Source organism: Bos indicus, chromosome 13, assembly GCF_029378745.1.
Source record: "Bos indicus isolate NIAB-ARS_2022 breed Sahiwal x Tharparkar chromosome 13, NIAB-ARS_B.indTharparkar_mat_pri_1.0, whole genome shotgun sequence".
NCBI lineage: Eukaryota > Metazoa > Chordata > Mammalia > Artiodactyla > Bovidae > Bos > Bos indicus.
This window is the reverse complement of record NC_091772.1, coordinates 70,161,935-70,177,424: the sequence shown is the minus strand read 5'-3', so window position 1 is coordinate 70,177,424 and position 15,490 is coordinate 70,161,935. Positions and strand designations below refer to the sequence as shown.

Below are 15,490 nucleotides of genomic sequence, written 5' to 3'. Positions count from 1 at the left end.
TGAGTGGTTGAGCACACACCTGATGTAGAGGTGAAGTCTGGAAGTTGAGTGGAGCGCTCAGAGCCCATGTGGAATTTATTAACACATCATTGACTCTGCCCCGTTTTAGAGTGATGTGATTAACATTGCCACGTAAAGTTGTTAGAACTTTAAGAGTATTTAGCCGTGGGGACACTGACATTTAAGAGTTGGGCCTTATAATGCGAGGAGCCTATGGAGGAAGCTAAGCTTTGGAAGCCTGCAGTCAGAGGGAAAGCTGGAGAGAATGGCCTCCAGGAGACCAGTGAGATGAGAATTTTAAGAGGAGAAAATGGTCTGTAGCTTACATTGCTGCAAGAAACTCAGGATAAGGCCTTGGACTTGTTAACTAGGGAGTCATTGCCAAGAGGAGCTTTAGGGAAGTAATACGGAAGGAAGTGATGATTCAGGTGTGGGATTTGTTAGTATGGTTACTGTTCTGAGGTAGAGTTGAGCCTGTTTGCGGAGAGAAGGAAGTGATTCTTCGTGGAACACATGTTTATTGAGTCCCTGTTATGAGCCCATTGCTTTTTCAGACTCAGGAAGTACAGCATGAACAAAACAGAGCTTACACTCGTGTGTGTACATCTCACAGGTAATAAGTTCGTAATCAACTAGACGTAATACAACGTCAGGTAGTAACAAGTGCCAGGAAAAAAAGCTAAATTAGGGTGAGAGAAGAGAGGGTGGGGACAGGGGTTGGCGGGAGTAGGGGGTCAAGGAAGACTTTGGTGGCAGGTGACATCTGAGGGGAAACCCGGAACGAAACGAGGAGAGACTAGCTGCAAAGTGATCCAGAGGCTGAGGTGGCTGAGAGGCAGGAGAGGATGGACCCCAAGTACTGATGGAAGGCTTAGTTGTCCTCCGGAGAGGGGGCCACCTTGCTTCCCCTGCCCTGGAGGGAAGCCCAGGACAGGTGACACCAGAGGCTGCCAGAAGGCTTGTGTGCGTCCTGTGTCCTGATACTCTCTGAGGTTGGCACTGTGGGGAGACAAAGGCTGACCGCACGGAGGAACTTGGGAGATGGCGCTGGGGCAGAAGTGTTGAACTGGAGAGAGAAAAAGTCATACATTTCAGAATGTTCTTAATGAACCTGCACCCATTTTTCTTAATGTAAGCTTTGCTGTGAGTGTTAAGAAGGAATGGGAATATTTATGTTGTTTACTTTTTATATTATTAACAGCTAACCTTCTTGTGAAGGTAATTAAATACTGCTTTCATAAGTGAGCAGTGAAATGCATTGAGGAGTTCTCCCAGTTTTCTTGTCATTCAAAAGTTAACATACTTTTTCATCTTTATTGTTTTTGGCTGTGCTGCAAGGCATGTAGAATCTAGGCCCCCAGCCAGAGAATGAACCCGTGCCCTCCAACAGTGGAAGCGTGAAATCTCCACCACTGGGCCACCAGGGAAGCCCCAGTTACACACTTTTTTTTTAATATACTTTTTTAATACACTCTCAAGTTTCCTGGTTTGTCCACACAGGAGTTTCAGAATATATTTGTATTATGCTTCTAATTAAATTGTGGGATTCTGAAATTACTGTTTTAATTTGCACTTTATTGAACCTAAAGGATCTATCTAATCACAACTTTTGGGTGATGTCAGCACAGCAGCAGAGGCTGTGAAACCATTTCCAGTGTTGTGCAGAAGGACCTGCTTTAGCGTATATCTCGTTCGCTATTCCTGTTGCATAAAATTCAGCTGCACAAAAAGATTAGGTAGTTTTGTGTTTTTTAAACACGTGCCATCAAAGAGGAAAAAGGTAGAGAAAACCTCAGAGAGAAAATACTAGATGGTATTTGGAGAAATAAAAGTCAATACATGCTTACTGAACACAAATCCATGCTGTTGATGCCAGCTGCTACCTTGTGAAGTGCCCACGTGCTGGTGTGTGGCAGTCCATCCAGGTACTAGAAATGATTTCACGATCACGACGCAAGGGCGGCCAAAGACCTGCTTTCAGTGAACGAGAGCAATTCTTCTTTCCTTGGCATATGGGATCTTAGTTCCCCGACCAGGGATGCAGCCTGCACCTCCTGCATTGAAAGGTGAAATCTTAACCCCTCGACCACCAGGGAGGTCCCTGAAGCAGTTACTCTCATAGCAGCCTCACTGGGACGCACTTGGATTTCACACACATTGTCTCTTTCAGGGAATGGAGTGGGTTTATCTGCATGGCGTGAAAATCCCTGAGGGTGCGGGTGTCTCGCGTGTGAACACCTGGTGAGGAATGGTGGTGAGATTTGGTTTAGGATCTTTCACCCAGCTCTTTTCCTCCAAGCCTTCTGTCTGCTGAGTAACCACAGTCAAGCCTTACTTGGGTTAGCCCCACACCTTCCCAGTCTTTCTAGCTTGTGCTCATCGGCCGCCTCTGATCTTCCCAGGCCCTGTGATGACGGGGACCCAGGGAACAGTGACCCTCTGCAGTGGCCAAGCTCTGCTGTGACAGCATTTCCACACTGTCTCCCACCCCATCCCTGAGCTTCCTCTCAGCTTGACTTCCTACTGGCTGATTGCCTCGGGGTGGATTCCTGAAAGCGGAAGCTCCGCAGTCCATAGATCTAGGTGACACATTGCCTGAGTGCTCTCAGAACGCTGGAGACGATGGACGAGCCAACAGTGACGATCAGTTGGACCTGTTCTCCCCACTTTGCAGGCAGCGCTGGGCCCTGATCATTTGCATGCTGGTTTGTGGACCTTAATCAGAAATTGTGTTTTTTGATGTCTCTACTGCATTATACTTAATTTTTTTTTGATATATTAAAAGACTGGTTCCAAATAGGAAAAGGAGTACGTCAAGGCTGTATATTGTCACCCTGCTTATTTAACTTATATGCAGAGTACATCATGAGAAACGCTGGACTGGAAGAAATACAAGCTGGAATCAAGATTGCCGGGAGAAATATCAATAACCTCAGATGTGCAGATGACACCACCCTTATGGCAGAAAGTGAAGAGGAACTCAAAAGCCTCTTGATGAAAGTGAAAGTGGAGAGTGAAAAAATTGGCTTAAAGCTCAACATTCAGAAAACGAAGATCATGGCATCCGGTCCCATCACTTCATGGGAAATAGATGGGGAAACAGTGGAAACAGTGTCAGACTTTATTTTTTTGGGCTCCAAAATCACTGCAGATGGTGGCTGCAGCCATGAAATTAAAAGACACTTACTCCTTGGAAGGAAAGTTATGACCAACCTAGATAGCATATTCAAAAGCAGAGACATTACTTTGCCAACAAAGGTCCGTCTAGTCAAGGCTATGGTTTTTCCTGTGGTCATGTATGGATGTGAGAGTTGCACTGTGAAGAAAGCTGAGAGCCGAAGAATTGATGCTTTTGACCTGTGGTGTTGGAGAAGACTCTTGAGAGTCCCTTGGACTGCAAGGAGATCCAACCAGTCCATTCTGAAGGAGATCAGCCCTGGGATTTCTTTGGAAGGAATGATGCTAAAGCTGAAACTCCAGTACTTTGGCCACCTCATGTGAAGAGTTGGCTCATTGGAAAAGACTCTGATGCTGGGAGGGATTGGGGGCAGGAGGAGAAGGGGACGACAGAGGATGAGATGGCTGGATGGCATCACTGACTCGATGGACGTGAGTCTGAATGAACTCCAGGAGTTGGTGATGGACAGGGAGGCCTGGTGTGCTGTGATTCATGGGGTCGCAAAGAGTTGGACACGACTGAGCGACTGAACTGAACTGAAGGTGATTTTTCTTGGCACTAGACTTTTTCTGCATTTTGTAAGCAGTTGATTTCATTTTGTTGGGTAGAATTTTAGTTGAGTTACATGTCTGGTTATTGATAATACCCTTTTTATTAGCTAGAGTTTATTTCGCAAACTTCCTTCTTCATTGCAGAATTTGTGGCAGTTTGTGGTGGTTGAGAATGTTGGTTTTCTGGGGTCTGATAACTCAAAACTGAAAGATAAAGGAGACGGAGTTTTGTGCTAACATATTTGACCTAGAGTCAGCTCCACTGTATTGAAGTCCAGAGGGTAAGATTCTCTGAACTGCCCTGATTTCAGAGCCCTTACCTTGCCATTTCTCAGGAATTATGGTTTTCTTGAGGAAAGTTCGTTGTTTCATCAGATGTTAGTCCTCACACTGAACCTTCAGAGCACTGTTTACTGACTTGGTTTTCCCTTTTCCTGGCTTGGCCGGTTCTTCTCTGCCGCCCTCTCTTTCCCCCTTGTCTAGGGCCTGCCTGTGCCCACTTTGCCACTTGTTGCTTCCATGGATGCTGTGCTCTTTGCAAGCAGCAGTATCCTGGTAACATGGTATGCTCCTTTGAATAGAAAATGCTTCTGACTCTTGGAGGAAAAGAAAACCCTAAATTGACAGACTTTAAACTGTAGTTGTGGTTCCCACGGATGATTGAAATCCCAAGGCCTTCATTTTTCTCAGTTGCATCAAACACACCATGAGCCCACTTAGGTGAGACTGCCTTGGATTAATCTAAAAGCTCTCTGATGCCTGCACATACCGCATTCACTTGCATGTGAGAAATAAGTGTATCATAGGGATAATCGTGCACCTCTGGGATGGGCTCCTAGCTCTGTGGGATGTCCAGGAAATCAAGGTAAACAATGAATATGAATTGGTGTCTACATCCAGACTAGAACCGGAAGCCAAGATATATATACTATGATCTTTCCATTGTTTGTCTTTGGGGGAGGTGAGAGTGGGTGATTCAGGCAGCCCTCCATTTGGGTTTCCTAGAACAGAGGTCCTTCTGTCCCTTGGATGCCCCACAGCACTTCTGGACCTCTCAAGCCAGTGGCTGTGCTGCTCAAAAGACATTTATGAGAAGCTCAGTGGCATCGTGGCTTTGTGCTTGGAGCCTGGGAATGGGTATAATAAAATGGGTATAATAAAATCATTAGGAAATGATGGGAATGGGTATAATAAAATCATTAGGAAAAAATTATGGGATATTGAAATAGAATTTATTTTGTCAGTTTAAAATGCACATGGTTTGAAACATCAAGTAATGTAGGACAGCATATGATGAAGCGCAGGAGTGCCCTGTCCTGTCTCATACCAGCTCCTTTCTCCTTCAGAAAAACCAGTTTTAACTCTTTCAGCTCTTTCTCTTTTAAAATTATTTATTTATTTATTTGGCTGCACTAGGTTTTAATTGTGGCACATGGAGTCTAGTTCCTTGGCTAGGAATCGAACCTGGGCCCCCTGCACTGGAAGCATGGAGTCTTAACCTTTGGACCGCCAGGGAAGTCCTTTAACTCTTTTTTATTGTGCATATTTCTATTTCCTGATATATCAGTTATAGATATTATTTACTAATTCCCCCCCCCAAATGAGGGCTTTGCTTATTAGTTCTAGCCCCTCTCCACCCCTCCACACCCCCCAGATATACTCATGGCATCATTTTCAGTTCCTCTTTCAGTTCCCTTTGTGATTTAATGCGCCAGCATCTCTTATAGCTTGTTTTATCTATGAAGACAGTATTTTTTTGACTCTGCTGCATCTAGAGCAAAAAATGAGGGCTCAGGATAGGAGTAAGTAGGTTTAGGCCAGTGCACAGGGCTCTCAGGAGTGTCAGGCTGGAAGATTGCTAATCGTAAATGTTCTGGGGAAGTAATCCTCCATTCTCTGTTTTCCTCATGGGCCACAGCTAATCTTGAGATAATCTGAAATGTTTTATTATGGATTTTAACATAATTTTTGCCTTTTTTATGTTTTACAGAAATAAAATAATTGCCTTTAATAGATGATAATGAAAATACAGAAGAAAGAGAAGCAGGTAAGAGATCACCTGTCTTTTAAGTGAGTGAATCCAGCTCACACTGGTGCTTTGCTTTTTTTTTAAACGAGGAGATGCCAGCAGTTGTGGCTTCTCTCTCAGCCTCTGGTGGTTACCCTGATTCCTGTGTTTTCCATTCTCCACATGGTAACTGAGAGCTCTGTCCTGAAGGACTTAATATATAGATTTGTACTGTGCTCAGGTCAGCTCCATATAGGAATAAATGTAATGAAGACTGTAAATCAGAATATGACTCAAAATTGGTTATGTGAAAAAGAGATGTTCCCCCCCCTTTCCCGCCCCCAGGAATAGCTTACCAAGTTTTTATAAAGAGAGAAGTGCTCACTTCTTTATAGTTTACATATTTATTATTTTCGACGTTCAGTTAAACTGAAAGCATTTTCTCACAGACCTCCTGTTTATCACAATCTGCAGAAGTTTTCTCCTGCAGAAAATAGTGAACCTCTCAACTATTCAGCCCCGTTTGGTTTCCTGGAGGGGAGGGGTGTTGATAAAACATGTGGCCTGTGTTTCCCATCCTGCTAAGATCTTTTTCCTCAGTTGGTATTATAGTTCTGTGTTCTAGGTGGTTCCCTATTCAGAGCAACCCACAGACCTAAACCAGTGAGGCCCAGGGAGGTGAGATGAGGGGACCAGGCTTGATCTCCTGGAATTGGGCTGGTTTTCCTTGTACAGAATTGATGACAACCTGGTAACCGGGGAGGTCTGAGTCTCTGCTCTTCAGCTGGAACCCGTGCACAGAGGTTGAGTGGGACCACCTACTTCCCTCTCCACTTCTACAGAGCACTCAGTAGTCAAATACAGGGTGGTCTAGGGATGCGGTTCCAAGGACGACCCTCTGTTCTGTCTCCAGCAGATAGGTCCTTGTGAAACCAAACTAAAACAGCCTGTTCTAGGAAATAATTGACTCATCTGCTGTCTAACGGCTGTCTACACTCCCGATTTCTTCCTGTCCTAGCTCTTTAGAGTCAAAAGTTAGCAGACAAACACTGCAGAACATGCAGTTCCATCTGCCAGAATTTTCTGCTATGGATATACTCAGACAAGTGTGCAAAACTGCATGTACAGCTTCATGGCTGCTTTGTTTATAAGAGCAAAAATGGAAAAGAACTTACGCGTTCATTAAAAAGGGGACTACAGGAAGGCTTCATTTTACTGTCACAGATACTACTTTCTTTTTTTTTTTTAATGGAAGGTTTGTGGCACCCCTGCCTTGAGCAAGTCTAACAGAGCCATTTTCCCAATAGCATGTGCTCATTTCACGTCTCGGTGTCACCTTTTGGTAATTCTGTCAATATTTCAGACCTTTTCATTGCTATTTTATTTGTTACGGTGATCTGAGATCCGTGATCTCTGGTGTTACTGTTGTAATGGTTTTGGGGTGCCAGGAACTGCACCCCTGTGAGACACAGAACTTCATGGATAAATGTGTGTGTGCTCACTGCTCCACTGACTGGCTGTTCCTCCACCGTTCACCTTCTCTGGCTTCTGAGCCCAAGAAACAGCCATTCCTCAAGACACAGCAATATGGAAATTAGGCCACGTAATAACCCTACAATGGCCTCTAGGTGTTCGGGTGAAAGGAAGAGTTGCTTGGCTTTCATTTTCAATCAAAAGCTAAAGGTGATTAAGTTTAGTGAAGAAGGCACATGGGAAGTAGAGACAGGCTAAAGTCAAGGCCTCTTGTGCTTAAGTTAGCCAAGCTGTGAATGTAAAGGAAGAGTTCTTGAAGGAAATTAAAGGTACCACTCCAGTGAACACATCAATGATGAGAGCGCACAGCAGGCTTATAGCTGATGTGGAGGAAGTTTTAGCGGTCTAGGTGGAAGGTCAAGCAAACCACAGCATTCCCCTGAGTCAGAGCCTCGTCCACAGCAAAGCCCTAACTCTCTTCAATTCTGTGAAGGCTGACAGAGGTGAGGCAAGTGCCCAAGAAAAGTATAAAGCTAGCAGAGGTTGGCTCATGAGGTTTAAGGAGAAAAGCCATCTCCATAAATAAGAATGCAAGGTGAAGCAGCAAGTGCAGATGTAGAAGCTGCAGCAGGTTATGCAGAAGATCTAGCGCATGTGATCCGTGAAGGTGACTACGCTACACAACAGATTTTCAGTTTAGACAAAACAGCCTTCATTGGAAGAAGATGCCATTTAGGACTTTGATTGCTAGAGAGGAGAAGTCAGTGCCTGTCTTCAAAGCTTCAAAAGACAGGCTGACCCTCTTGTTAGGGGCTAATTGAGCTGGTGACTTGAAGTTGAACCAGTGCTCATGTGCCATCCTGAAACTACTAGGGCCCTTAAAAATTGAGCTAAATCTCCTCTGCCTGTAGTCTCTAAACGAAAATTAGAGCCTGGATGATAGCACGTGTTTACAGCATCGTTTACTGTTGAGTCCTGCTGCTCAGAAAAAAATGACTGCTCGTTGACAGCGCCCATGGTCACTCAAGAGCTCTGATGGAGTTGTACTGCAAGATTAATTGTGTTTTCATGTCTGCTAACACAGCATCCATTCTGCAGCCTTTGGATCAAGAAGTAATTTGACTTTCAAATCTTACTATTTAGGACATGTATTTTGTAAGGCCATAGCTTCTATCTATAGTGATTCCTCTGATGGATCTGGACAAAGAAAATTGAAAGCCTTCTGGAAAGGATTCACCATTCTAGATGCTGTGAAGAACATTTGTGATTCACAGGAAGAGGTCAAAATGTCAACATTAACAGGGATTTAGGAGAACTTGATTCCAACCTTCATGGGTGACTTTGAGGGGTTCAAGACTTCAGTGGAAGAAATAACTGTAACTGGTGGAGAACTAGAAGTGGAGCCTGAAGATGGGACTAAATTGCTGCAATCTCACGATAAAACTGAACAAATCAGGAGTTGCTTCTTATGATGAGCAAAGAAAGTGATTTCTTGAGGTGGAAACTGGTCCTGGTGAAGAAGATTTGACGATTGTTGAAATGGCAACAAAGGATTTAGAATATTGCACGAACTTAGTTGATAAAACAGCAGCAGGGCTTGAGAGGATTGATTCCAATTTTAAAAGTTGTACTGTGGGTAAAACACTGCCAGACAGCACTGCAGGTACAGAAGACTGTGAAGGGAAGACTCCATCGACGTGGTAAGCCTCACTGTTGCCTTATATTAGTAAACTGCCAAAGCCACCCCAGTCAGTCAACAGCATCAACATCGAGGCAAGACCCTTTATCAGCAAAAAGAACATGACTTGCTGAAGGCTCAGGTGATGGTTAGCACTTTTTTTAGCAATAAAATGTTTTTAAATTAATGCTATTGCATATTATTTTAATAGACTTCAGTATACTGTTAACATAACTTTTATATGCACTAGGAAGCCAAAAACTCTGTGTGATTCACTTCACTATGATACTTGTTTTATGTGGTGGTCTGGAACTGATCCTGCAGTATCTGTGAGGTAGGTCTGTGTTTACATTATAGCCAGGGCCAGTGGAATATTATGCTGCTGTTCAAAAGAACATATTACTTGAAGAGAACCCCAAACCCTCAAACTATTGTCATTTATGACACATGGACAGATTTATAATTCTTTTATAAAACAATCTGCATATTTAATTTTTTAAACACTATTTAAAGTAAGCTTTCATGTCAGTAAAAAACAGTTCAGTTCAGTCGCTCAGTCTTTGCGACCCTGTGGACTGCAGCACGCCAAGTTTCCTTGTCTGTCACCAGCTCCTGGAGCTTGCTTAGTCTCATGTCCATCAAGTCGGTGATGCCATCCAACCATCTCATCCTCTGTCGTCCCCTTCTCCTCCTGCCGTCAGTCTTCCCGAGCATCACGGTCTTTCCAGTGAGTCAGTTCTTCACATCAGGTGGCCAAAACAAACAAAAAAAACGTTCTTTATCAAAATTATTCCAACATGAATTTTCAAAGTCACATTAATACCTTTGATATGTCAGCTGGCTATTACGTAGCTTCAGTGAGATGGGTTTTCATTTAGACCTCATAGTCAGTGTTGAGGCATAGTGCAGGGTTCTTACTTAGAAGTTAGGTGGGGTAGAGAAGAAAGTTAATTAAGTGGAGCAGTTGCTGCTGCTTCTCTTCCAGGTACTGGTGATAGTCCATACAGATGCCTGAACTGCAAGATGCTGCCAAGCATGAAAATAAAAAAAACCTTCCCACCAAAGCAATCCACAGGCTCGCAAACTGGTCTTTGGACATACCTTAGCATATTTTTACTTTTGTTACTGCCCTAATTCATTTTGTGCTCTGAAACATATACTTGAGAGGTCAGAGCAAAGTGACTGTACAGGAACACTGACTGCGTGAGGTATGATAGGCGAGACTAAGATGATGGAGCCTGAAGAAGGGATGATTTAGAAGGATCTTGTGGAGAAGAGGTTAACTGTATCTGTCTGTCTCGTCTGAGGATGAGTATGGACACATGTGGAGAGTTACAGGTGAGCAGGGGATAGCTCCAGCTGAAGAAGACCGTCCTGAGAAGTTGAGCTGCTCAGCCGTGTCCTGTGCCTTGTGGGCAGTAAGCTCCCTGCCTCTGGAGAGGCTGGAGAGCCGTTTACTTGGGTGTCAGGCCAGGAGATGGGAGCCTGGGCTAGATGGCCTCCGAGGTCCATCCTCACTAGAATCCTAGGGTTTACCGTGTATGGCATTTATCTGTTGGTACCAAAATAAAAAGTATTTTAAACAGATACAATTTTTAATTAAAATATATAATTATATATTACATAGTGGTTCTTTCAGCTCATGTTACCGATGTCACTCAGTATGTCACTAGCTGAGACAGACACAAAGGAACTTTTTAAAAACAGAAATAAGCTGCTGAGTTTTAAATTCTACGAATAAGTGACGCTGAACCTATTTACATGTAGGAAACCCTGGAAGAAAGACTACCACGTTTCAACAGCGAATAGCATTGCCTCGTCTCCTTTCCTGGCCAGAGGAGTCTGGGGAGCTCTGGTAACGAGGCCTTGGGCCAACATCAAAGTGGCGACAAAAGATCTAGGATCTGTGACATTTGACAAGTGTGGATATAGCTGCAGAGAATTGCCTTCCTCTGTTTAACTGGGATCCACTCTCGGGAAAAACTAGCCCAAAGCTGGTATTCTAAGCATTATGAAGGGAAGCAGAAGTAACAGCAGTGAACTTCTTTCCACTGTTGATACAGTTTATAGTCTTCTCATTAACTCACTGTCTGGTTTCTTAATTAGCTCATCCTTTTACCACTGATACAGTTTTGGAGAAATCTTGGAAGTTTGGAGAAACTATATAACACTTAGTGACCAAAGATCAAAAGTTCTCATTTGTGGAGGGAAAAGGAAATGCAGTACCCAGTGCTAACAAGATACATCCTTAGGATGGTGGTTGCAGGCCTTCTGGTAGCTGTCAACCCTTATCTTGGGGTCCTTCTGGGTAGTTTTGAAAAGTCTGAGGTCACTTATTTAATCTTCAGCGTTCTGCTAGATTGATTGATTCTTCGTGTATTCTCCCATTCTGTTCTGGGAAACAAATGGATTTGTAGAGAGATGGATAGAAGAGGAAAGGGTTAATGGTTTTCTGGGGAAAGGTTAGGGAGATACAGTGGTGCTGGGCAGTGGATGATGGAGATAAAGTAGAGGTGCTTAGAAAGTGAAAGTGAAGTCGCTCAGTCGTGTCCGACTCTTTGCGACCCCATGGACTGTAGCCTACCATGCTTCTCCATCCATGGGATTTTCCAGGCAAGAGTACTGGAGTGGGGTGCCATTTCCTTCTCCAGAGAATCTTCCCAACCCAGGGATCGAACCTGGGTCTCCCGCATTGTAGTCAGATGTTTTACCATCTGAGCCACCAGGGAAGGCTGAGGTGCTTAGAGAGTCTTGCTAATTCTGATTCTAAGTTTGGTGTATCCACAGCATGAGGCAGCATCGTGAAGGAGTCAAGAGCAGTGGCTCTTAAAACCAAGCATCAAATCTGATCTCAAATGGCAAGTCTACTGCTCACGAGCTGTGTGACTTTGGGCGAGTTATTAACCTCTCTGAGCTTCTCTAGAAAATGAAGTTGTAGTTGGAACCATAATATACTTCCTCTTAGAGCTGTTTAAAGACATAATCTGTTCAAGAATACTCAGTCCTTAGTAAAATCAGGTATTATTATGATCATTGCTGGCGTCTATTTTGTCCTTCAGATATCAAAACAGTGCTGAATACTCGGAGTAGCTGTGACTAGGGTGTATGAAAAGCACCATTCCTGTCCGCACATGCAGTGTTCCTGACTCTAGGCCCTGCTCTTTCTGGGCTTTGGTGTGTGGCAGTGCAGTTGGCCAGGGTTTGCTGAAGTTCTGGGCTCAGAGGCCCTGGTAGCCCAAGCCTACAGTGAAATTCCAGATGGGCCAGGAAGAAAAATGAAGGAAATTAGTCTTATTTTTCTGTATTTGTTGACCTACTTAGTTTAGAAGATGCCGCAGAAACATTCTAGAAGAGGCCTCCCCTAGCCTTGGATGAAGCAAACATCATTCTTCTTTGACAGATTTAGAGAATTGAATCACTTTGAACTTTTGGTTTTTCCATTAGGGCCATAGTTGTTTGAAAATAAAACTCGTAGTTTCTAGAAACAACACTTGTTAACAAATAGGCACTTATCAAATAATTTCCCTCTCTCTTGCTCTTTTCTTCTTAGCATCTACATTTGATAATCTGCCTGCTCCCTCGCCCCATTTTTGTTACTGCCTGGAATTGACAAGGTTTAGGTTGACTTCACCTAAAGATATATTTAGAGATGTTGACTTTCTAAGATTCCTGGAACATTGTCAGATAAAAACCCAACACCACCCTGTACCCTGTTTTAATGTGGAAATAGAGATGGGGACCGGGAATGACCAGGTTCAAGGATTTTGGGGTGGATGTGTTTTGTAGAAATGACATCACCAGATGTGTTGATCACTCTTCAGTTCTTAGCTTACCTGCTCCTCAGCAGCATTTGACACCTGTGAGCATCTGTCATAAAATGCACTCATCCTTGGGTATCTGTGAAGCCGCACTTTCTTGCCCTTTTCCCCGCTACATCACTGACCTGATGATGCTCCTTCCCACACGATGTGTAGGTTCTTCCCCCTCTGGGAACCGTAAGCATTGGTGTTCCTCAGGTTAGGCCCTGTTCCCTCTTCTCTCTCTACCCATTCTTCCTGGGCAGTCCAATGTACTCTTCTGGACATTTCCCTTGGAAAGTATATCCAAGAGCCTCCTGGACACCTTCGTCTACCTTACATACCTAAGGTTTCCACCTTAGATCCCTGAAACTGAGCTCTTCCCCTGGCGCTGACCAGCTGTGACTGTGGTAGAAGAGACACAGGATTGGAATGGCTGCTTTACCGCCCAGAGCACAGGACTCTTAGGTGCAGAAGGATTGAACATGCTGAATGCAGGGGTAAAACACAGAACACAAAGGGGACACACACACACACACACTCTCTCTCTCTCTCTCTGTGACACGTACACACCCACTCACTCACTCAGTTTCTCTGATACTCTCTCTCCTCAGATGAATATGCTGAATGCAGGGAAAAAACTCAACACAGAGGGGACACACACACACACACACTCACTGACATTCTCCCTCCTCAGATGAGTCTTGCCATCTCAGCACAAATCTTTGTGCTGAATGATGAGCGTCCCAGTGCAACTGCAGTATAAAAAGGCAAGGATATGTGGGGTTTTCTGTCTTTACTGTATTCCACAGTCAGGTAACTATGAGAAATACTCTTTCAGATGAAAGAGAAGGCAAAAATATAAGACAATTCTAATTTTAATTGGGAAGTAGGTTTGCCACCTGAAATGTCCACAGACCCTTTGTTATTTGGACTTAAAAAAGACAGGTCTCAAACTTAGTTAAGCTTTTCTGCTTAATTTTATATTTAACTGATTTCTTTAGATTAAGTAAGTCTGCACATAGAGCATGGGCTTCCCTGGTGGCTCGGTGGTAAAGACTCCTACCTGCCAGTGCAGGAGATGCGGGTTCGATCCCTGGGTGGGGAAGATCTCCTGGAGAAGGAAATGGCAACCCACTCCAGTATTCTTGCCTGGAAAATCCTGTGGACGGAGCAGCCTGGTACACTGCAGTCCATGGGGTTGCAAAAGAGTCGGCTAAACAGCACCACACAGAACACCTTCTTCTCTCTGGGGAATGTGGGCGGCCCTGAAGCAGACTGACAGCAGGGCCCCACGGGGCCGCTCAGCACCGGGTGGAAGCCGGAGGAAGTGCTTTTGGGTGAAGGGTGTGCGGGGGCCTGCCCGGCCCCAGTGAAGAGGGCACTATGCCCTGCGCCCAGTCACATGTCATCGTGAGCTGGCACCTCTCGTAGTCTCCCTTCGATTCCTGAAGCGTGATGACTTGGAGGAGCATGAATTGTCTGGCAAACAGTTTTTCCTGTTTAGCATTCAAGTCTTTAAAATTTTTCTGCTAAACATCCGTGTGAAAAGTTTATCTGTGAAAATATCATGAAAGTATTATTCTCATTATTGAAAATCTAGATGTCTATGTATTAAAAAAGAAAAAAAATTTACACAGCCTCAAATGACTGTTCACATTTTGTTTATTTTCTTTCTTCTGTACACAGGTATTGTCATTTTTGCTTTCATGTACAATTTTGTAGACTTTTTTCTTTTTCTCAAATTGAAAATACTCATTTCACCCAATAACCACATGACTGAGTTTTACTATAAGCCACAAAAATATTGGGGAACACCACAAAGTCACTGTCTTATAAAGCTTCTAATCATGGGAAACAATTAAAGACAAACAGGTAATAACTTGGGGAAAGTTTTGGGAAAAAGAAGTGAAACTTGCCCACAGTCTTATCTCCCAAACATAATGATGGTATGTATCCTAAAATGTATTTTAAAAAGCTAGTGGTGATGTCTTATTTTAAAAAATTAGATTTTATGTATATATATATATATATGTTTTTATTTTCCCACATGTCAGCTAAAACTTTAAATGTCAGCTAAAAAACTTTAACTTTTAAACTTTAAATTTTAAAATGTCAGCTAAAACTTTGTTTAATAATGGCTGTGTAGTGTTATTCTATGTGGATGTGCTATTAATTTAAGCGTTTTCCTAAAGATTGACAAATAAGATATTTATGTTCTGTGTATTCACTTGGCCATGCTGCGTGGTGTGTGAGGGCTTGATCCCCTACCAGGGACTGAACCCAAGCAGTCTGGCAGTGACAGTGCTGAGTTCCAGCCACTGGACTACCAGGGAGTTCCCTGTGTTTACTTTTAAATAGGATATTTATTTTTACTCTATTAAAAAACAATTCTGTATCAGGTGTTCTTACATATAAACTTTGGAGTTTCTAAATGTTTCCCTTAGTTTATGTTCTCAAAGAGAAATTGCTCACTTAAAAGCATATCCATGATTAAAATTTTAGTGTTTTTGCTACTCTCCCCTGCAAAAAGGCTTTCACTAGTTAACACTGGGGACTTCCTTGGTGATGCAGTGGTTAAGACTCCATGCTGCCACTGTAAGGGAGCATGGGTTCAATCCCTGGTCAGGAAACTAAGATCCCACATGCTATGTGTTGCAGCCAAAAAAAAAACACTGATACTCCTGTTAGCAACGTAAGAGAGAGGACCCTTGTCAGTATATTCTTATATTGAATTTTTTTTAAGTGAGATATAATTCACATTCTATAAATTCCATATTTAAAATATGTAATTCAGTGGTTTTA

The 15,490-nt window shown here is 43.3% G+C and overlaps 1 protein-coding gene across 7 annotated transcripts in view; it reads left to right on the top strand.

Annotated features, from left to right (window-relative positions):
* CHD6 (chromodomain helicase DNA binding protein 6) overlaps positions 1–15,490 on the top strand; it is a 201,469-nt gene that overhangs the window by 49,673 nt on the left and 136,306 nt on the right. For 5 of the 7 annotated variants that reach the window (XM_070801690.1, XM_070801688.1, XM_070801689.1 and 2 more), the window contains one exon: positions 5,720–5,776. In XM_070801690.1, coding sequence (XP_070657791.1) covers positions 5,744–5,776 — 33 coding nt within the window. In that variant the 5' untranslated portion in view covers positions 5,720–5,743. Of the gene's footprint in view, positions 1–3,527; positions 3,721–5,719; positions 5,777–5,800; positions 9,223–15,490 lie in introns of those variants that run through there. The other 2 variants (XM_070801691.1, XM_070801692.1) reach the window with 2 other exon arrangements.